At 50.7% G+C, this 23,214-nt stretch overlaps 1 protein-coding gene across 2 annotated transcripts in view; it reads right to left on the bottom strand.

Annotated features, from left to right (window-relative positions):
* Positions 1-4,149: 4,149 nt before the first annotated feature.
* Positions 4,150-23,214, bottom strand: part of DNAJA3 (DnaJ heat shock protein family (Hsp40) member A3) — a 36,162-nt gene continuing 17,097 nt past the window's right edge. Inside the window, exons 4-12 of one of the 2 annotated variants that reach the window (XM_062179850.1) lie at positions 20,549-20,749; positions 19,954-20,106; positions 14,629-14,776; positions 13,728-13,792; positions 10,708-10,836; positions 9,850-9,965; positions 9,139-9,236; positions 5,810-5,923; positions 4,150-5,286 (exon numbers count right to left, since the gene is read on the bottom strand). In XM_062179850.1, the coding sequence (XP_062035834.1) occupies positions 5,823-5,923; positions 9,139-9,236; positions 9,850-9,965; positions 10,708-10,836; positions 13,728-13,792; positions 14,629-14,776; positions 19,954-20,106; positions 20,549-20,749 (1,011 nt within the window). In that variant the 3' untranslated portion in view covers positions 4,150-5,286; positions 5,810-5,822. The remainder of the gene's footprint in view (positions 5,287-5,809; positions 5,924-9,138; positions 9,237-9,849; positions 9,966-10,707; positions 10,837-13,727; positions 13,793-14,628; positions 14,777-19,953; positions 20,107-20,548; positions 20,750-23,214) is intronic. The other variant, XM_062179851.1, reaches the window with a different exon arrangement.

Here is a 23,214-nt window from a genome sequence, read left to right as displayed (position 1 = left end):
ATGCACGTGGGAGACCTGGATGGAGCTCCTGACTCCTGGGTCCAGCCTGGCCCAGCCCTGGTCGTTGTGGCCACTTGGGGAGTGAACTAGCGGATGGAAGATCGCTCTCTTTTCTTCTTTCAAAAGAAAAGAAAAAACTCATTCAGACCTGAGAGCACAGCAGCCAGCAGAGAAGACTCCAGCCCTTCTCCCTTTTCCCATCTTCCCCTTTGTCCTGGGGGGGGCATGCCCCGGGGTAAGTCTAGAAAACAGTCCCCACCAGCCCTCCATATGCAGTGGATTCCACACACAAGCTTTGTCCCTAAGTCATCCAACCTAAAACGGGCATTTGTGACCACCTGCTTCCCTCTCATTGTCTCCTGGCCATGACAAGGACAGGCCCCTCCCAACTCCACTGTCCGAGCTGACTGCACATCACGACAGCAAGACCGCCTCTGGCTGTACCAGGCAGGGGTGCTGGGACCAAGGTTGTTGCCATAGGCACTACTGATGAGGGGTTCCCCTCAGAGGTCCCAGTGTGGTGGGCCAGGTGTCCTTGGTCAGTCCCTGAAATATGTCAGCTGCCAATAGTTAATTTAACAACTGTGGTAAAATGAACCTAATATGGAATTTACCATCTTATTCATTTTTTAAAGATCTTTTATTTATTTGACAGGTAGAGTTAGACAGTGAGAGAGAGAGACCAAGAGAAAGGTCTTCCTTCCGTTGGTTCACCACCTAAATGGCCACAATGGCCAGAGCTACGCCGATCCGAATCCAGGAGCCAGGTGCTTCCTCCTGGTCTCCCATGTGGGTGCAGGGCCCAAGGACTTGGGCCATCCTCCACTGCCTTCCCAGGCCACAGCAGAGAGCTGGACTGGAAGAGGAGCAACTGGGACTAGAGCCGGGGCCCATATGGGATGCCAGCGCCGCAGGCGGAAGATTAACCCACTGCGCCATGGCGCCGGCCCCATCTTCTTCATTGTTAAGTGTACAGTTCAGTGCCATTAAGCACACAGTGTTCTGCAACCATCACCACACCCACCTCCAGAACACTGCCATTGTCCCGAAAAACTGAGCTACACCCCTGTCACCCCCCACAGTCCCCTGGCAGCCATAATTTTCCTTTCCCTGTTTATGAACTTGGCTCCTCCACATCCCTTGTGTAAGTTGCTGCCGAGACTTCAAACGAGCCAGCGTTCACAGCAGCATTACTAACAGCATCAAGTGGAAATACCTGAATATCCATCAACACACGGAATATATACATTTCTAACTGTGGTCTAGCCATCCAACAGTGTCACTCAGCCACACAAAGGAATAGCACCATCATACATGTTAACAGTAAGGATGAACCTCGAAAATATTGGGCTCAAAGAAGTCAGACAAAGAGGCTGCAAACTGTTAAGATTCCACGTAAGGGCAATGTCCAGGACAGGCAAATACAGCAACGGAAAGTAGCCTAGTGACTGCCAGCGACTGCAGGCCTAAGGCTGTGCTGCTAGTGAGTATGAGGCTTCGTTTGGGAATGATAAAAATACTGAGAATAGACAGTGAGCATGTGAGCCAAAAACCTTCAAATCACATACTTTCAATAGGTGAATTGTAAGCTATGTGAGTGGTATCTCAATAAAGCTATTAGACAGACTGGCCAGTGTTGTGGCACAGCAGGTTAAACCACAGCCTGGGAGAGAGGCTTCATCTATGAGTGCTGCTTCCCATACACTTCTCTGCTGACGTGCCTGGGAAAGCATTGAAGATGCCTCATGTGCTTGGACCCCTGCCACCGATGCGGGTGTGGGAGGCCTAGATGGAGTGGCAGGGTCCTAGCTTCAACCTGGCCAAACCTTGGCTGTTGTGGCTATTTAGGGAGTGAAGCAGCGGGTGGAAGACCCACCCACATCTCCTATCAGAGTGCCTACGTTCAAGTCCTGGCTCCACTCCTGGTTCCTGGTTCCTGGTGCACCCTGGGTGGCAGCAGGTGATGGCTCAAATAGTTGGGTCCTCACCAGCCATGTGGAAGACCTGGACTGAGTTCCCTATTCCTGGCTTTGGCCTGCCCAGTCCTAGTCGTCAAGGACATCTGAGGAGTGAACCAGCAAACAGAAGCTCTGTCTCAAGAATTAAAGCAAAACAAGACAAAAACAAAAACAAACTTAAAACACACCACGAGGCCAGTGCTGTGGCATAGCAGGTTAAGCTGCTACCTGCAACACCAGCATCCCATACAGGTGCCGGTTCCAGTCCTGGCTGCTCCACTTCCCATCTAGCTCCCTGCTAATGCGCCTGGTAAAGCAGCGGAAGATGGCCCAAGCACATGGGCCCCTGCACCCATGTTGGAGACTCAGAGGAAGCTCCTGACTCCTAGCTTCAGTCTGGCCCAGCTCTGGTCATTGTAGCCATTTGGATGGAAGCTGTCTGTCCATCTTTCTCTGTACCTCTGCCTTTCAAATAAATAAATCTTAAAAAAAAAAAAAATTTCCAGACAGGCCTGACTTCCTGAGATGTCCCTTGGCTAGAGGTGGAGCTAACTGTCCTGATGATGGAGTAGCCATGGTTCTTATCCCTTTACTACTTCCTGGGCACAGAGGCTGCAGGCCATGCCTCTGCCTTGTGACTGGATCCATTCTGTCTGTTGGGGATCTGTGTATGTGTGTATCTATGTGTCTGTATCTACAGATACAGACATTCAAAAAAGGCAAGGTGACAGAAAGAGGGAGAGACAGAGGTCTTCCACCTGCCAGTTCACTCCCCAAATGTCCATAATGGCCAAAGTTGGGCAAGGCTGAAGCCTAGAACCAAGAATCCCATCTGGGTCTCCTACATAGCCGGCAAGGCTCAAATAATGACCCGTCATCCCCTGCCTCCCCAGGTGTGCTAGCAGGAAGCGGGATCAGAGGAACAGCCAGGAGGCATAGAGGCCTTCCCCTTTTTTGTATTTTTCATTACTTCACCTTATACCCAGTACCTACTCAGAAGCTGCAAAAAGTCTGGTAAAACACGTTAGCTAGAGCCCAGCTGAAGGTGCACTTTATTCTGCAGATGCACACGGTCACCTCCTCTGTGGGAGAGGCCTCCTCACAGCAGCAGCAGTGCCTCCTGGAGGGAACCCCACCTTCCTCTTCCCAAGATTCCCGCAAGATTCTGCTTTCAGAGGAAAGAATGTGAACGAGATGACCCAAGCTTTCACGACACACTGTCCAGCTCCCACAGGGCGTCCCCCGCACCTGGCCCACATGAGTGCTCAGAGCAGGCAGCCAACAAATATGGAAACAAACAACGAAGTATCTGCTGAGCCTTTCGTGTCCATTAGCTCTCTCCCCGGTCTCCACCCAACCAGCAAAGGTTCTCACACCTCACCCAGAGATCCAGACTGAGTGTGGGAATGTGTTGTGGCCCCTTCTGCTGTGTCAGGTATTGGGGCTTTGCTGGGAGCCCACATTTAACTATAAGAAGCAAAAATTTAAAAGATGCAGACTCTACATATAACGAAGGGGAAAATCCATTTAGGGAGACAGTGATGTGTTGTCCCTAGGGAGGCTGCACTACACATCCCTCACAGCACAGCTCCCAAGGGTGGAGAAGAAATCACACTAAATTCTAGCACATTCACTCATACCAGAATACCATCTCAGGGCAAGCACCCTGCTCTGGGAATGGGGCAGTAGGTCAGTACTTCTCAGCGGCCCAGATCCAGTAGCAGGTATGTTCTCTGGGGGAGTGACCATACAGACAAGGCCAGCCGATCTCCAGTCATCCCGCTGCAGAGCCACCACGGTTTGTTTCTGGCTTGTTCTTAAAGGATTCCTATGCTGAAAGGGAGGTGGTGCTGGGCATGATGGGACCTGGTGAGAGAAAGTCACTGGCAGCCCTGCGCTCAGAGGAGATTAAGGCAGTTCTTGTGAGAGCCTGGTTATGAAAACAGCAAGCCTGGCCCCTCCCCTCACACTGGTTTCCTGTCTTGCCCTGCACACGCTGCTTCCACTGTGATGCCATCTGCTAGGAGGTCCGGACCAGAGCTGAAGATGCCGGTACCTTGCCCCCGAGCCTCCAGAACTGTAAAATGAATAAACCTCTGTTCTTTGTGAAGTCAGTCAACCTCAAGTGACGAGTCCTAACAGAAAACAGTAATACACTTTCAAAGAAGAAATGACCACAGTTTAGGTTTTAAATATCTTTTTGCAGTAGATAATCTTATTTACATGGATACAGAATCATTTTACATTCTTAAATCAGACACTAATAGATGTTTTATTTTTTTAAATCATAAAGGAAAGCAGAAAGGAAACTACAGAAAGTGTTTTTCATTAACCTGCCTTACAACAGCTCAAAGACACTGAAACAGAAACTGCAACGCGCTCCCAGCAGGGGCTGGGGGACAGGTCTTGCGCTCCAGCTCAATGTCAACAGCTTAGACGCTGCGCTCCTTTCTGAACATTTACACAGGCAAAGACAGTGATTCTTAGCACTGAATAATTTAAACACACTTTGGAAAACAGATGTCAACAGTTTGAAAGTGGGGAGAACCGATTTCCCACTGTGGTTGAAGTCTGTCTGGCAGAGCCACAGTGGTGGTGGCTCAGAAGGGCAGGAGTCACCACACCTGTTCAGGACAACAGAACTCAACAGGCGGGGACCAGTGGCTGTCCTGGGGTGGGGTGGGAGAAGGACTACCCAAGGACCGCCACACACGTGGTCAGGAAGGGAGCCTCCAGGAACACTCTGGCCTTCATCAGTGCCTCCCCAGACCCCAAACACCGACTTTCCAGCTGCTCTGTACCTCTGGGAACCGCAGCAACCTTTACCCAGCAGAGCCCGTAGTGGGAGGAAGGTGCTGATGTGCGTGTGGGCCCCAGGTTCCTGGTGAAGACAGCCTGTCAGGAAGCACTCGTTCCAAAACCTCCCACAGGTTTGCTGAGAGGGTGCAGCTTAAGGCTTCACTGTTAAGCTGTAAGCATGGCCTTTAGTTCTAGCTATGACCTCCACCACACTGGATTCCAAATCAGAGTTTAGTGCTGCAAGAAGTGTCTAAGTGTCTTACCCTGTCTGAGCCAGGGAGGCTGAGTCACCCACCTGTGGACATGAGCCCTCTACAGCCCTTGGTGTTGTATCTCACTGCCCAAGGGCCATCCACCATGACCTTCTGAGGAGAAATGGTTGTCACATGATTTTGCTGTTGCCAGGCAGTCAAGAGGGCTCTGCAGGCGAGGCTCAGTGCTGCTTTTCCGGAATCTTCCTGTCTCCAAGGCGCCCTGGCCACAGGGAGGGGTTGCTGGTTTCTGGCCTAGTTTCCGGTAGACCGTTTTCCTGAGCCAAGGAGATAAATGGTTACATTCCCTGGGCATCCCACCACAACACTTCCCGCAGGAGAGCACCTGTTAACCCCTGCAACGTGGTGGAGCCCCCACCACCAGGTCAGCACCAGCAGAGAGGTCATGAGATACCAGGTATGCAGGCCCTTCTCCTGCGGCCCCAGCTGCACAGCACGCAGGAGACAGAGGAGATCCGGGTCTAGGCCTGGCTCTGCGACCATGGACAAGCTGGCCCCGCCACAGTGGGACCCAGAGCCCCTGAGAACAGGCTTAAGGAGGGCTGTGAAGCAACCCCCAAAACACAATGTCTCCAAGAAACAGTCACAGCAAAAAGGCTGGCCGCGGCAGCCTGGCTCGCCCTGTCTGCAGCTGACTGTCCCGCCTTACAGTGACACCTCTTCAATCCTGAGGAGAGGGGGCTGGGGGCGGTGGCAAAGGCATGATGTTGTACAGTGAGAGAAAACAGGGCTTAGCTCATAGAGGCAAACAAAGGGAAAAAACCTCACAGGTTTTCCTACCTCAGCTGGGATATCAGGAGGTAAACATTTTCTTAAGTTTGGAAAGGAATCCCTCGTCCTCCCCAGCCTCGGGCCTAGCCTTGCTTCCTGCGGAGCTATCCGTGGTGCTGCCACCTGGGCACAAACAGCAGAGAGGACCGTGGTCAAGGGCACACCTTCACGCCGACACCCAGGCCCCATCTGCCCATGCCTGGCCTGGCAGTCAAGGAGCAAGAGAGCAGACACCCAAGAAGAGAGTGGGCCACTCCTGATGTGGCAAGGGCTGCTCAACTGTCAGAAGCAAACAGGCCACTCAGAGAGCCTCAGGGTACCTCATGGTGGAGACAGTGACCAGCTGGCCCAGCATAAACAACAGAACAAAACAGTGCCTGGATACCAGACACCAGGCCGCACAGTCTACATACAGCTCATCCAGTCCTTCGGATAACCTTACAGGTAAATTTCACAGATTGGGGGAAATGGAGGCACCCAGAGTTTAGGCCGTTTACCCAAAGTCACAGAGCAGCAGGTGGCAGGCAGCACTGACTCCAAGGCTTAAACTCTCATCCACCATGCAGCTGGTTCCAAAATAAATAATGCAAACCAGGAGGGGCCCATGGATCAGATTCCACACTGCACCCGTGTGCATCTCACAAGACCCACTGCCACGAAGACCCCCCATCACGGCAGCAGGGAGCATGCACTTCTCTGAGCAAGTCTCCCTACCGGGCGCCCCACCCACAACGACAAGAGGAAGCTGTCCTGCTGCTGCTTTAAGGCTCCGGCTGAGACGACCGAGCAGAGCTCTGTGCACAGACATGCCCTCGCCAAGACTGAGCAACTGTGAAGCATCAAGGGCGATTTCCGCTGTGAGACTCGCACTGCATCCAGCGTTTGGAACTGTACAGCACGTCTCTGATGTGCCTGGAGACGTGTGCCTCACTCGCACCCTGCATGAAAGAGTACAAAGAGCCCAGTCCCCAAGATCTCAGCTGGAGTCAGACAGGGACTCCGTGAGTGATGGGCCCCAGGCCCAGGGAAACAGATCCCTGAGCAGGGGTGGTACGGGGCCCTCTGCATACAGCACACACAGTGGGACTACAACCACCACTCTGCCTGAGATGCACACAGAGCTCAGGTGTCCTCAGAGAAGGAATGGTGACCGAGGAATGTCCTGACAAGATCTGAGGACCGACAAAGCCACTGGCGCAACATCTGCGCTCCAGGATGATCCAGACCCTACAGCATGTGCTGCAGACCCCCAGGCCAGGTGTCCCCTATCTCAGTCCTTCAAATCCCCTTTGTTTATATAAAGGCTTAGATAACAAAAGGATTCTCTTAACACAGCAAACTCACAAGCCATGGATTTCTTTCCTTTTTTTTTTTTTTTTTTTTTTTGACAGGCAGAGTGGATAGTGAGAGAGACAGAGAGAAAGGGCTTCCTTTTGCCGTTGGTTCACCCTCCAATGGCCGCTGCAGCCGGTGCATCGTGCTGATCCGAAGCCAGGAACCAGGTGCTTCTCCTGGTCTCCTATGCTGTGCAGGGCCCAAGCACTTGGGCCATCCTCCACTGCCTTCCCGGGCCATAGCAGAGAGCTGGCCTGGAGAGGGGGGATTTCTTATCACTCCTGGCTGCAAAGACATGGGAGGGCAAGTGTGTTGCATTCTGTTCCATCCTTGGCCAGCCAATGACAGCCCCTGGTGTGTGTGGAAAGTCTGCCATACTTTAGGCGTTATTGCAGATGGAGCTTCCGATGTGCGCAGATGTGATACCAAAGCCTTCTCCACGTGACCCGATTTAATCACGTGGGAGCCCCAGGAGGTGACACTATTGCTGTCTCCAGTGTTCTCGAGGAAATTAAGGCTTGCACAGGTGGGGTAATTCACCCAAGGCATAAGAGCCAGAAATGGCAAAACTTGATGCATCCAACATCAGCACCTGCACTTTTACCTACTAGTCAAATGAGCAACAAAATGTTTGCTGGGTGCCCGCGTGTTTTTGTACTGAGTTAAGCCGTCCCATGCAATGCCAGAAACCTAAATGAGCACCGGTTCATGTCCTAGCTGCTCGCTTGCAGTCCAGTTCCCAGCTAATGCACTTGGCAAGGCAGCACAGGACAATGCAAATGCCTGGGACCCTGCCCCCATGTGGAGGCCAGGTGGAGTTCCAGGCTACGGCTTCAGCCTGGCCCAGCCCTGGCGAATGCAGCCATCTGGGAAGTGAACCAGCAGATAGATACAAAGTCTCCCTCCCACTCTCTTGAAACTGGCCTTTCAAATAAAAATGAATAAATCTTAGAAAAAAATCCAACAGGGTGGGCATTTCAGCCTAGTGGTTAAGATATCAACAATAACCCGTCTTCAACATTGGTATAACTGAGTTCAACTGCTGGCTCTGCTCCTGACTAGCTTCCTGGGACAGAGCAGGTGATGGTTAGAGTAACTGTGTCCCTGTCACCCACATAAGAGATCTAGATTGCATTTCCGACTCCTGGCCATTGGCCCCAGCCATTCTGGGCATTTGGGGAATGAACCAGAAGATGGGAACTTTCTTTTTCTCGGTCTCTGCCACTTGAATAAACAAACAAACGTTGCACGAATTAGGCCACTGCCTGCCTTGCCAGCATTTCACACAGGAGCTGTTCAGTCCCAGCTGCTCCAGTTCAGACCCAGCTTCCTGCTAAGGTGCCTGTTAAAGCAGCAAAAATGCTCCCAGCGCCTGGGTCCCTGCCACCCACACTGGAGACCCAGACGGAGTTCCTGGCATCACAGATCTTCACTTCTCTTGGACACTGCCTGTGAATTATCACAGTAATCTAAGGCCACTTGAGTTCTGAGAACTCCACCCAGGATCCAGACAAAAACAAAATAATGCAGTGCACAGCAAACTCCAAAGCCTGAGCCAAGGGCCCACGCATAGCCCATCTTGCCCTGAGCAGGGTCCCAAGCCTCCACTTGGTGCTAATTCTGGCATCAAATCACTAACATTCAACTACACTCTACCCCGAGAGCACGACATCTGAGCACCTGCTCACTGCCAGGTAATGCAGAGTTAGCCCTGCCTGGGTCACAAGGCAAGTGGCAGAACCAGGGCGAGATCTGACAGATGCCAGCTCTGGGAACTGCAGAGCAGCCTCACCAGGCCTTCTCCCCAGCAAAGACGCACAGAGGAAGGGATGAGTTTACCAGGGGCTGTGGCTTCACATCTGCCCATAGCACCCCTCTTCCAACAGCACTTTTTGGGAGGTTTCACAAAGACCCCTGAGTACAGACGCTAACATGCTGCTCGATACTGTTACCTCTGAGGGACTCAGAGACCCCACACCCCATGGCATCTCAAGACCCCTCACCAGTGCTTGTGTGGGTGACGCCGTTCACTGTCCCCTCCACGTCAGTCTCGTCCTCAGCATAGCTCAGGATCAGGCTCTGCTGCCGGCTCGTTAGCCTCCTGTGGGCAGAGCAAAGTGAGTGGCTGAGAGCACCCTCCATTCTGCAGCCAGTCCCTCACAGCATGTAGGAAATGCAGGACCCCACCCCAGGCAGGGGCACACACTGGAGCCGCTGAAGCATCTGGAGTATCTCTTAAATTACCCCAAGTCTTCTGAAGGACCACCACCGTAGCTGTGCTAAGTACAGTGGCAGTGTGTGAGGCAGGTAAGAACCGACCTCATGTATCTGATGAAAAGGACAAATGCTGGCACCGAGGGCCCCCAGCAGAAGCCTTCAAACCCTGCCTGGATGCCCACAAACCGCCCGAGAGGAGGAAGAACACAGGAATAGTCAGTAGGAGCAGTCACAGCCAAGCGATTCTCAGGAATTCCTCACTTAACTCTCCCACAACTTATAAGGCCAACCTTCCTATTATGGGAGAACACGGGCTGCACATACCCAATTCAGAGAAGTGACAGGTGGAAGCCACAGAGCTCACAGAGCAGAGGTGCCAGGGGCCCATCAGGGTGGGTTGGCAGGGGCCTGGCAGAGGGAAAGTTCGGTGGCACCTGCCTGGCAGGTGAGCATGTGTGCGGGCTGGCATGTGTGGTCATGGCTTAGGTGGCACTTACTTTGGAACTCTGATCTTGACATGAATGTAGTGATCTCCGTAGCCATAGCTGTTAATCCTGGGGATGCCTTTCCCGCTCAGCCGAATCTTCTGGTCTGTCTGAATCCCAGGGGGGATCTGTAAGGATAAAGTTTGTTTTCCCTGGTCACCACCTGCATAGTGAACACATCTCACTACACAAAGACAACCCTGAAAGAACTCCCTGAAAAGGACTTCCACGTGGAAACTAAGCTGGGGTCCCCAAGAGAAGAACCTGTGACTAGGTCTTGGAGGCAAGCTTTAGGGAGGTGAGCCAGGAAGTGGGAGCGAGGGAGCAAAGTACGAGATCCAGGAGCAGGAAGAGCAGACACAGGGTGCATAGGCGGGGCCACTGTTAGTCCTCAAAGGCTTGATTTCCCTGGACCCTGGAGAAGCAGAAGAGCCCCAGTGGAAATGAGAGCACTTACCCAGGGGCTGGGAAAGGCTGAGGTGAATTTCAACAGAGGCAGGACAAGGAAGTGGGAGTGAGGGGCACAGCACAGTGCAGGAAGCTGCTCAGCACAGCCACAACTGAAATTACAAGTGGTGGGTGGGACATGCCATGGCCCCAGGGGCACCCTAGTGGCCACCACTGAGTGGGAAAAGTGGAGAGCCAACAGAAGCAACACATCTCAGCATCAGGAATCTGCAGAGCAGGGGACACCAGCTACAAACTGCCACCATGGCAACAACACAGTTAAGGCCTGGATTTCACACTCCAGGAACAGCTTCAAACTCCTAGTACCCTCCACCTAGTCTCCCCTCAGAAACCCCTGGCACACAGGTGGCCACTTATCAGCCATCTCCTATTGCAGACGCGAGTGTCCCCGTGTCCCCTTACCGTCACGTTGATTGTCTCGTACAGGCCTTGAGCTCTGGCTGTTCCCCCCAGAATGGCCTGAGCTATAGAAATGAAGAGATCCGAGTGGATGTCCGCACCGTCCCTCCGGAACACAGGGCTCTTCTGCACCTAAGGCCCAACACCAGAGACGAGCGTGACCCACCAGAGAAAGCCTGTCTGTGAATGAACAACTGTGGGCCTCACCTGGTCAGGGCCGGGGCCCGACAAGCTGTTTGTAACAACTAAACTGAAAGTTTGGTTCTGAGGGAAAGAACCGCAGATCCCCCAGAGCAAACCACAGCAAAGGCAGAGGGACAAGTTCCAGACACGCATCTGCTGCAGCAGCAGTGCCCAGACGCCCAGTCTCACATCGTGTGTCACTGTGAAGGGACAACAGACTGCTAGCACTGGAGTCAATCAGACTTTACAGACACCTTCTTTTGTGTCTTAACGACACTTCCTGTCCTCAATGATTCCTTCTTCTCGCTTATCATCTCTGTTAAACGGGAACAGCGGACCACACCTCATGCAGTAGCTTAAGCTTAATTAAAATTTTCTTTTTAAAGATTTATTTATTTAAAAGGGCTTACTTAGAGAGGGTAACACACACACACACACACAGAGAGAGAGAGAGAGAGAGAGAGAGAGAAAATCTTATATCTGCTGGCTCATCCCCCTAATGGCTGCGATGGCTGGGGCTGGGCCATGCTGAAACCAGAAAGTTTATCTGGGTCTCCTATGTGAGTGTGAGTGGTGGGAGCTAAAATATTTGGGCCATCTTCTGCTGCCTTCCTAGACACATCAGCAGAAAGCTGGATTGAAAATGGAGCAGCCAGACATGAATTGGTGCCTGTATGGGATACTGGCATGGCAGGCTGTGGCCCAACGTTCTGTGACACAATGCCAGTCCTGAAATTTAAAAAAAATTTTAAATGAGAAAAGAACTTGAATTCTCTACTGAACTTTTATTGTAGACTGCTTCTAGTTTTTTTACATTCTATTAAAAAATTTTAAATTATAAGGCCGGCGCTATGGCTCACTTGGTTAATCCTCCGCCTGCGGTGCTGCCATCCCATATGAGCACCGGGTTCTAGTCCCAGTTGCTCCTCCTCCAGTCCAGCTCTCTGCTGTGGCCCGGGAAGGCAGTGGAGGATAGCCCGAGTGCTTAGGCTCCTGCACCTGCATGGGAGACCAGGAAGAAGCAGCAAAAGATGGCTCCTGACTTCGGATCAGCGCAGCACCAGCCGTGGTGGCTATTTGGGGAGCGAACCAATGGAAGGAAGACCTTTCTCTTTCTTTCTGTCTCTCTCTCACTGTCTACAACTCTACCTGTCAAAAGAAAAAAATTTTTTTATTTATTAGAGAAGCTCCCACCTGCTGATTCATTCCCCAAAGGCCTGCAACTGCTAGGGCTGAGCAACGAAAGCTAAGAAGGCAGACCAGGTCTCCCACATGTGTGCAGGACCCAACTACCGGAGCCACCACTGGCCTTCAGGGTCTGCACCAGCAGAAAGCTGGAGTCAGGAGCCAGCGCAGGGCATCAAACACAGGTATGCCGATGTGGGACGTGAACATCTTCATCACTAGGCTAAATGCCCACCCCGCCTTCACCTTTGATTCTTCAGTTCAGAAGATTCACCTTTCGGGGCCAGCACTGTGGCATAGCTGGTAAAGCCAACACCTGCAGTGCCGGCTTCCCATAAAGGCGCCGGTTCAAGTCCCAGCTGCTCCACTTCCAATCCAACTCTCTTCTATGGCCTGGGAAAACAGCAGAAGATGGCCCAACTCCTTGGGTCCCTGCACCCATGTGGGAGACCCGGAAGAAGCTCCCAGCTTCCAATCGGTGCAGCTCCGGCCATTGTGGCCAATTGGGGAGTGAACCAGTGGACAGAAGACCCCTCTCTCTCTCTCTCTTTGTAACTCTGACTTTCAAATAAATAAATAAATCTTTAAAAAAAAAAAAGATTCACCTTTCACACTGTTTGTTACAGATTTATTTTTTAGAGAGGCAGTGAACCATCTGCTGGTTCACTCCTCAAAAGGCTACAATGGATGGAGCTGGGCCGATCCGAAGCCAGGAGCTTCCTCTGGGTCTTCCCACACTGGTGCAGGGGCCCAAGGACTTGGGCCATCTTCCACTGCTTTCCCAGGCCGTGACAGAGAGCTGAATCAGAAGTGGAGCAGCTGGGAATTGAATGGGTGCCCATATGGGATGCCAGCAGGTGGTGGCTTTACCTGATATGCCACAGTGCCAGCCCCATTACCTTTGTTTTAAATTTCAAAAGATCTCATGAATACAGAAAAGCTAAGTAAACGGTGCGCCTAACACCCAGCTCAGGTAAGAAAATATTACAAATGCAGCTGAAACCCCACTACTCTCCTCAGTTAGTCATGATCCTGAATTTGGGATTCATCATGGCTACAAGCATGTCACTACGTACTTCCATGTAACATCACGCCACATGCTCTAAACTCTACGCGGAGGGTTCCTCTGCTCCAGGGCCTCCCGGACCTGCTGTCCTTCCCTTGGCATCTGTAACCGACGCTGGGTTCACACCTGTGGTTCTAGTTCTTTCCTTCTGACTGCTCTGCACTTCTCTGTGACTACAGCAGTTTTCCGAGCCATTCTTGATAAGCACAGCAGGCAGCTGTCAGCATCCTGCTCTAACCAACAGGGCCTTCATGCACACCCTTACACCACAGCCTACTAGACACAGCTGGGTCTTTCTCAGGTATACATCCAGGTGCATGACTACAGATAGAAGGTATTACCTTCTTTAATGTCCCCATTACCTCAGAAATCCATGGTTTGTCTTCTGATATTTTTCCCATAGCAGGGACAAAACTGATGAAATGAAGGCTAAAAGCCATGTCAAGGTGGCTACTCTTCCCTGTAGAGGTGAAGCCAGCAAGAAGAGCTCCACGGCACTCCAACCTCACTCACACCAACAGGCAGGCTCAGCTGCACCCGCCCCGCGAGAGCAAGGGCCCAACAGGAGCTGTGTGGACAGAACACCTACCCTGAACGTGACGAAAATTTCTCTTTTTCCCACAGGCATTCTCACAGTCTGACCATCCTCGACTCCTAGAAGAACATTCAGAAGAGAACAATTATGGGAGGTGTTCTACAGCACTTTGCACCAGGGATCCACGCACCACCCACAGGATTCCTCGCTCAGTACTACTGCTTTTTTATGAAGAACAATGAATTACCCAAGATGGAACCAAGGTAACCTCCCAATGGCACAGCATGGGATAACTGAACCTGAACACGAGTACCCCCAAGACATTCAGTCAAGTTGACTAAGTGAGTGTCTTGTGCCTGGTCTGTGCACACCTAAGGGAGTCTAGTCCAGTAGGGAGACAGGCATTAAACAGCAACATAAAGTCATGATTGAGTCCAAACAGCCATATTCCTAGATGAACAGAGGTGGAAGGTGGGGCACAAGAAGAGGCTGCTGGGAATCAGCGTGGCTTCTTCAGTGAACTACAGCCAGGAAGGATGTACGGTGGGCAACAATGGGGAGTCTAATGATAGAGAATCGGGCAGGAGTTTCAGCATCCCTGGAGGGTCTTCAACAGTGGCTGACAGGTCATGCTGCCTATGGGAAGACCCCTGCCCTGGAATGAGGGCAGGTCAGAGAGAGCAGTCACAGGCAGCCCCAGAGGTGGTGGGGACAAGGCTGTCTCACTGAGTAAAGACTGAGGGGCTGGGAGAGGGGAAACTGTGGGTGGGAGCTGCTCCCTCACCAGCAGGTCAGGGTGAGCCTATCAGGGCTCTTCTTCCCAACAGAGATTCAAGGAGATTCTAGTCCCCGCCCCAGCCCAGAGCTCCAGGATCTCAACCAGAGTTTCTGTCAACAACCAAATCACATAGGGCAGCAGCCTCAACCCTGTCCAAGCCCCTGCCAGGAAGCCCACCTGCAGGCACCGGGATCACCACTCGCTTCTTCTGCTTGGCTTGTCCCGCTCCCCTGCAGACCACACAGGGAGTCGTGATGATAGAGCCACGGCCACTGCATCTCCGACACGTGGAGCGCATCACAAAAGGACCCGTGTTGATGGTTTCCTGACAAAAAGGAGAAGAAACATGGTAAGGATGCAGGGAAACCACGGCTGTGGCTCCGGGACCATGTTTCATTAAAGGCTGTTGCACGAGAACACAGATGATCTGACCTTCTAGAACACACCGACTTCTGAACTCCAGGTCACCAGGTTTACTATACAAGACCAAAAAGAGAGATACTGTCTCTGGGTGTGAGTACTGCACATCCCTGGAGCTGACCATACTAGCTCACTGAAACAATGGCTGGGAAAACAGGACAAGAAAAGAAGTGAGAACAGGGGCATCCCCTGGAGCTGCAGTGCTAGCTGCTGTGGCTGCCACTCCAGGACAGGAAGAGCTGTCCTGTGTCCTCGGGGCCACAGGGGAGAAAGAGCTAGGCTCAGTGCCACAGCCCCTCAGACAAGCACCCCCTAAACAGTGATGGAAGCAGCTCTTCTAGCAGCGCTGCACCCCACCTCCTGCCCACCAGCTCCCAAGATCCTGAGTGTCCTTCCTGAGCCACGGTTCAGAAACCCCCTGGGCAGGGACTGCTCTGCTGAAAACAGACATGACCACGACAACGGGACAACAGACTCTGCAGGGTTAGAGCGCAGGGTCCACACTAAAGCTGACAACGCTAACAGAGTTCACCCCGTACCCCACCACTAATCCTCAGGAACCAGCTGCTCTGTTATCTCCTATGTAATGGCCCCTCCTCCTCCAGCCAAAAGCCCTCATTCCCTAGTCCTTCCCACAGCTGGCAGGTCCTTATAATTTGCGGCCACTCCCATCAACCCTTGTTATCTAGAAATGTGTATCTGTTTAATTTTCCTAAATTTTTTGTAAATTATCAATACATGCTTGATGTGGCAATCAAAAAATAGAGATATATAAAAAATGTTATCAGGCCAGCATTGTGGTGTAGTGAGTTAAGCTTCCCTCTGCAGCGTCAGCATATCATGCAGGCACTGGTTTGTGTCCCAGCAGCTCCACTTCTGAGCCAGTTCCCTGATAATGGCCTAAGAAAAGCAGCAGAAGATGGCCCAAGTGCTGGGCCCCTGCCAGCCAACACAGAAGACCCAGATGAAGTACCAGGCTCCCAGCTTCAGTCTGGCTCAGCCCTGGATGCAACTGCCCTTGGGGAAGGAACCAGAGGATAAAGACCCCTCTCTGTAACTGTTTCAAATAAATAAATAAACCTTTTAGAAAAAAAAAGTTGGCTGGTGCCGCGGCTCACTAGCCTAATCCTCCGCCTGCGGCACCGGTACCCCAGGTTCCAGATTCTGTCCCAGATTCTGTCCCAGTTGCTCCTCTTCCAGTCCAGCTCTCTGCTGTGGCCTGGGAAGGCAGTGGAGGATGGCCCAAGTGCTTGGGCCCTGCACCCGCATGGGAGACCAGGAAGAAGTTCCTGGCTTTGGATCAGCACAGCTTCAGCTGTTGCAGCCATTAGGGGAGTGAAGCAACGGAAAGAAGACCTTTCTCTCTGTCTCTCCCTCTCACTGTCTATAACTCTACCTCTCAAATAAATAAATAAATAAATAAAGTCCACTGCATAAACAGTTAAAAGAAGTCACAGCAATTCAGAGCCTTGGAAACAATAGGAATGGGAGCCATCAATAGTATGTAACAAGTGGCAGCAACTAGCCTCTCAAAATTGTAGCCAGAGGAATCCTCATCTCTTCTAAGAGTGCTCCCTAAAGGAACACAGCACAACTTCACTTTCTCAGAAGGTGGAAAATTGGTCCTTTTAATAACAGGAGTATTTATAGTTACCTAATTTCCACTGTATCCATCAGGGGACTATTGTTCAGCAAAAATAATGTTTACAGGGCCAGGCGTTTCACTCAGCAGTTAAGATGCCACTTGGGAAGCCCCATCCTGCATGACAGTGCCTGGGTTCAAGTCTTGGCTCTGCTTTTGATGCCAGCTTTCTGCTAATAAGCACCCTGGGAGGCAGCATTGATCGCCCAAGTACGTGGGTGGCAGCACCCAGGTGGGAGACCTGGATGGAGTTCCTGGCCTGGCTTTGGCTGGCCTAGCCCTAACTACTATGGGGATCTGGGGAATGCACCAATCATGGAGACATCTCTCTGCCTTTCCCTCCCTCTGTCACTCTGCCTTTCAAACAAATAAGTAAATCTTAAATTTAAAAAAATGAGATACTATTTCATAGCCACTAGGATGGTTACTGTAAACAAACACATAAACAGAAAATAGCCAAGTATCGGATGGTAGAGAAACTGGTACCTATGATCACTGTTAGTGGGAATATACAACATATAGTCATGTAGAAAATAGTGCAGCAGCTTCCAAAGAATTAACAACAGAATTACCACATCCTCCAGTAATCCCACTCTGGGTATATCCAAAAGCACTGTAAGCAGGGCCTCAAAGAGGTTTGTGTTTATTCATTTCACCAAGTTCAACAGCATGCCAGTAACAGGTGTAGACAAAATGTGGGAATTAGAAAACACCATTTTGCAACTATCACGGTAGTCTGTAATTTAAGGTCAGTGGACGCTAAGACTGACATGTACAAGTCTGGCAAGGAACAGAACACTTACAGGGTCTCAGGTATTGCACAGTAACTAACTCAATATTTCAGGGGCTGCCTCTCTGGTACACTGGCCAGGGCTTCAACCCACTGTACCACAGTGCCAGCCCCTGAAATACTGTTAGTTCCTGTGTGATACCTGCTGCCAAACTTGTACATGTCAGTCTTAGCATCTTTGAGGCCCTGCTTACAGTTCTTTTGGATATACCCATATGGGCACTGGTTCTAGTCCTGGCTGCTCCTCTTCTGATCCAGCTCTCTGCTATGGCCTGGAATAGCAGTAGAAGATGGCCCATGTCCTTGGGCCCCTGCACCTGCGTGGGAGAACCAGAAGAAGCTCCTGGCTCCGGATCGGCACAGCACTAGCTATTGCGGTCATCTAGGGGAGTGAACCAGTGGATGGAAGACCTCTCTCTCTCTCTCTATCTCCCTGCCTCTCCTTCTCTCTCTGTGTAACTATGACTTGCAAATAAATAAGTAAATCTTTAAAAAAAATAATTTCAAAAAGAACAGCACACAGCAAAGAAACCTGATGGCCACTAGTTTAATCTTTTTTTTTTTTTTTTACAGAGTTAGACAGTGAGAGAGACAGAGAGAAAGGTCTTCTTTCCGTTGGTTCACCCCCCAAATGGCCACCACAGCTGATGCGCTGTGCCGATCCGAAGCCAGGAGCCAGGTGCTCCCTCCTGGTCTCCCATGCAGGTGCAGGGCCCAAGCACTTGGGCCATCCTCCACTGCCTTCCCTGGCCACAGCAGAGAGCTGGACTGGAAGAGGAGCAACCGGGATAGAACCGGCACCCCAACCAGACTAGAACCCGGAGTGCCAGCACTGCAGGTGGAGGATTAGCCTAGTGAGCCACCGCACCGGCCTACTAGTTTAATCATAATCACATGTAATATCAATATCAAAAATGGGACAAACTGACACAATCTACTGAAAAGGACACAACATCCCTTACATGGTGACCTGCCAAAAATGATTTATTTCAAAAAAAACCAAGACAAATGACATTCTATAAAACTGACCTGTAATCTGCCAAAATGTGAAGGTCATAAAGGAAAAAAAAGGCAAGAAAACAGTTCCAGATTAAAGGAGATTACAAAGATGTGATAGACAAATGCTACACACAATACCAGATAGGAATCTGGACCACAGGCCAGTGCTGTGGCGCAATAGGCTAAGCCTCTGCCTGCGGCACCGGCGTCCCATATGGATGCTGGCTCATGTCCTGGCTGTTCCACTTCTGATCCAGCTCTCTGCTTATGTCCTGGGAAAGCAGTGGAAGATGTCCAAGTCCTTGGGCCCCTATACCCATGTGGGAGACCCTGAGGAAGCTCCTGGCTTCGGATCAGCCCAGCTCTAGCTGTTGCAGCCATTTGGGGAGTGAACCAGCAGATGGAAGACCTTTCTTTCTGTCCCTCTGTAACACTGCCTTTCAAATAAATAAATAAAATCTTTTAAAATTAAAAAAGAATCCTGGACCATGGGGAAAAAAGACATAGAGAAAAGTGAAAAAATAGGAAGACATAATGTATGGTTACATTGTTCTTAGGAACTATCCACTGAAGTACTTAGGAACAGAGACATAGGGTAAGTAATTTACTATCAAAGACGAGGGAAGGGTGTATGCAAAACACACAGACACATGGGGAGGGAACAAGTGCACCACAGAGAACAAACCAAGGGAACATGGGAAAAACTAATGAATCTGGATCTAAAGAATGAGGGACTTTAAAAAAAAAAAGATTGATTTGTTGTTTATTGGAAAGGTAAAGCGACAAGACAGGGAAGAAGGAGACAGAAAGGTCTTCCATTCGCTGGTTTGCTATTCAAATGGCTTAACAGCCAGGATTGGGCCAGGCTGAAGCCAGAATCCAGGAACCCCATCTTGGTCTCCCACATGGGTGGCAGGGACTCAGGTAGATGAAGCCATCTTCCACTGCTTTCCTGGAAATCCAGCTCTCTGCTGTGGCCTGGGAAAGCAGTGAAAGATGGCCCAAATGCTTGGGTCCCTGCACCCATGTGGGAAACTTGGAAGAAGCTCCTGGCTTCAGATCAGCTCAGCTCTGGCTGTTGCGGCCACCTGGGGAGTGAACCAGCGGATGGAAGACCTCTCTCTCTCTCTCTCTGGCTCTCTAATAAATATATATTAAAAAAAAAAAAAAAAAAAAAGATGGCCCAAGAGCTTGGACCTGTTCTATGGTCTGGGAAAGCATAGAAGATGGCCCAAATGGTTGGGCCCCCCACACCCACATGGGAGACCCAGAAGAAGCTGCTGGCTCCAGGTTTCACATTGGCTCAGCTCCAGCCGTTGCAGCCAGAGTGAACCAGCAGATGGGAGAATCTCTCTCTGCCTCTGCCTCTCTATAACTCTGCCTTTCAAATAAATATATAAATCCTAAAAACTCAATTAATTCATCAATCTCAGTCTTCCCCCTTTCAACCAAAGTATGAGCACCCTCAGGTGCATTTACAGAAAAGACAGCCGTTTCCTTGCTCAATCCATACTACTGAGCAGAGCACTCCTGGAAAAACGCAAGTTCTAGGCAGAATTCTTGAACTCTCAAAGCCACGGCAGAGCCTGAATAAATTGCAGAGGAGCACAGACGAAGGCAGTGTGGGTGGGGGCGAGGTGGGAGGCCTTACCATGCCGGAGCCGCCGCAGTAATGGCAGTGCTGCACCTTGGTGCCGGGCTCGTTCCCCTTGCCGTCACAGCGCTCACAGGTATCCATGATGTTCACAGTGAACTCCTTGTTGACGCCCTTGGCCGCCTGATTGAATGTCAACTCCATGATGTACTGAAAAACCAAAGCACAGCCTGCCCGTCATCCTTGGCACTGCAGTAAGCACAGCGGTACCCTGCCATGGAAGGAAGGGCAGGCTGACCTTCATCTTAGTTGCTTAAGCAAGCAGCACGTGAGACTCTAAGTCCATAATTAGGATGTGTTTTACCTCGAGCCTGCCATGTTATTCTGCCAATCCACTGTCTTCCATGTTTATGTCTGGAGGAGACATTGCTGGGAGTTGAAGAGGAGGGGAAATGACGAATGAGCCTGCTTGATAAGCAACTAAGATTTAGGTCGGGATGGACGTGCTCATTAGCCACAGGATTTTTCTATTACTAGAATAGTTCTCCATCAAAATGGCTGCCTCCAGATCACTGCACTCAAGCTGCTCTGCTGAGAAATCGAAACTGATGAAAATCTCTGTGGCACACTTAGCCTGAAACAAGGAACTTACTTCCTGAGGCTGATCGAACACGCCCTGGAAATCTCCAAATGAAGATGAGGAGAACTCCCCGAAGATCTTCCTGAACAGCTCCTCAGGGTCAACAGTGGGGCCGCCTCTCCAGTAGCTCTGCCCAGAGCTGCTGGCCCCCGGATCAAACCCAGCAGATCCATAGGCATCGTACTGCTTCCTCTTCACCTCGTCACTCAACACCTGCAAGGATGGAAGGCAGAGCCATAAGGCATTCCTGGGGCTTCACACCAGGCAAGGCAATCACAATGTTTACGGAGCTGCCCAGGGCCCAAGAACATTCTCTGAGCTGGGCTGGGACTGTGACATCGGGAGAGAGAGGTAACTGCATCAAACTGAGCACGGGGCCTCAAGAAATGGGAAAAGTCTCATGAAAACTCCCAGGGGTCTCCCTGCGGGGAAGTGCTTGTGTTAATCGTCACACAACCTCAGGGGCATCCTGGACTCCTCAGATTCACGTTTCACTTCACTTCTCGGACAGCTGTACTGCCTGCTGGGGAGCTATGCGAGAATTCATTCTGCATCTCCTATGCTTGTTGCTTTTTTGTTTGTTTGTTTTTGTTTTTTTGTTTGTTTGTTTGTTTTTTGACAGGCAGAGTGGACAGTGAGTGAGAGAGAGAGAGAGAGAGAGAAAGGTCTTCCTTTTCCGTTGGTTCACCCCTCAATGGCCGCTGCGGCTGGCGCACCGTGCTGATCTGAAGGCAGGAGCCAGGAGTTTCTTCCTGGTCTCCCATGTGGGTGCGGGGGCCCAACCATTTGGGCCATCTTCTAAGCTTTCCCAGATCACAGCAGAGAGCTGGATCGGAAGTAGAGCAGCCAGGACTCAAATGGGATGCCGGCACTGCAGGCAGTGGCTTTAACTGCTACAGCACAGTGCTAGCCCCATATTTTTTTTTCTTTTTAATTAAAAAGACATGGCCCAGGGCAAATGTTGTGGCACAGTGGGTTAAGCCAATGCTTAAAATCCCCACATCCTACATCAAAAGGCCTAGTTCAAGTCTCGATTACTCTGCTTCTGACCCAGCTTCCTGCTCACGCACCTGGGATGCAGCAGAAGATGGCTCAAGTACTTGAGTCCTTGCCACCCACATAGGAGACTTTGATGGAGCTCCTAGCTTTGACATGACCCAGCCCCAGCTGTTGTGGGCATCTCAGGAGTGAATCAGCAGATCAAGATTTCTGTCTGTCTCTGTGTCAATCTTTCAAATAAACAAATCTTAAAAAAAAGTGGGGGGGCACCGTCCTGGAGATCACAGAAATGTTCCTCCTCCAAGGAAAAAGACACGTCTACTTAGAATGGAATAGAAACTGAGAGACCAGGCAAAGAAAGTACTCAGGGCCCAGCTACTTTTTAGGGCACTTAGTTAAGATGCAAAGAATGAAGGGTGGCAGAGAAGAGGAGGAAGGCAGGAGGCGGGACTTCCTGTGGCTTTTATTTCCTGGTTCTAGCCCTTGGTGAGGAACTGCTGCTCTAGGTTCCTCTGTCCTTTCATTGATGTCCCTCTCGGAGTCTGACGTTGGCAAGAAGCTGGACTAGGACCCTCCAGGGTTCGTGCCACCACAGAGAAAATAAGCGGAACCAGAAACCACGCACTAAAATAGCTTCATTAGAGTTGATGACTCCTAGCTCTTTAAAAACTCAATCTTGGGGCTGGCACTGTGGCACAGTGGGTAAGACATCCCTGCAAAGCAGGCATACCATGTGGGCACTGGTTTGAGTCCTGGCTGCTCCACTTCTGATCCCTGATAATGTGCCTGGGAAAGCAGCAAAAGAGGGCCCAAGTCCTGGGCCCCCGCACCCACATGGAAGTCCTGGATGGAGTTCCAGATTCCTGGTTTTGGCTCGGCCCAGCCCTGGCTGTTGCAGCCATTTGGGGAGTAAACCAGAGGAAGCTCTCGCTGTCTCTCCCTCTCTTTAACTCTACCTTTCAAATAAAAAAAAATTTTAAGATTACTTATTTGAAAGGCAAGTTACAGGCAGGTCTTCTGTCCACTGGTTCACTCCCCAAATGGCCACAAAGGCTGGAGCTGAGCTGAGCTGAAGCCAGGAGCTTCCTCTGGGTCTCCCACGTGGGTGCAGGGGTCCAACAACTTGGCTCATCCTCGCTGCTTTCCCAGGCACATTAGCAAGGAGCTGGATCAGAGTGGAGCAGCTGGGATTCAAACCAGTGCCCATTTGGGATGCCAGCATTGCAGTTGGCTGTTTTACCTGCTACACCATAGCTCCAGCCCCTTGAACAAATGTTTAAAAAACAAACTAAAAAAAACCTCTCAATCATGTTATCCATAGAAAACACATTATAAAATTCTTTTTCTAATCAACTAGTTTGAGTTACTATCAAAAAACAGTAATATTTTTAAATTACACTACAAGATATATCTTTCATTAGATGAGCTGACAGGGTTAGAGACACTCATTTGGTAAATATTTAATGAAGCTGTTCTTGGATCTGCGTATTCCTGTGGCGACATGATCTCCTACGCGTCCCAGACCCCTCCAGGATGGTCCACGTCTAGGAAGACGGTCCCCTTTCCTGATGGCCCAGACAACTCCAGAACTGACAGTTGCTTCACAGACATATGCCTTGCCCTCTGGTTATACTTCACAATCTTCCAGAGGAATGAGTCTCCCACTTTTTCAACGGCCA

This window comes from Lepus europaeus, chromosome 21 (assembly GCF_033115175.1).
Source record: "Lepus europaeus isolate LE1 chromosome 21, mLepTim1.pri, whole genome shotgun sequence".
NCBI classification, from domain to species: Eukaryota; Metazoa; Chordata; class Mammalia; order Lagomorpha; family Leporidae; genus Lepus; species Lepus europaeus.
This window is presented reverse-complemented; position numbering and strand designations above follow the sequence as displayed.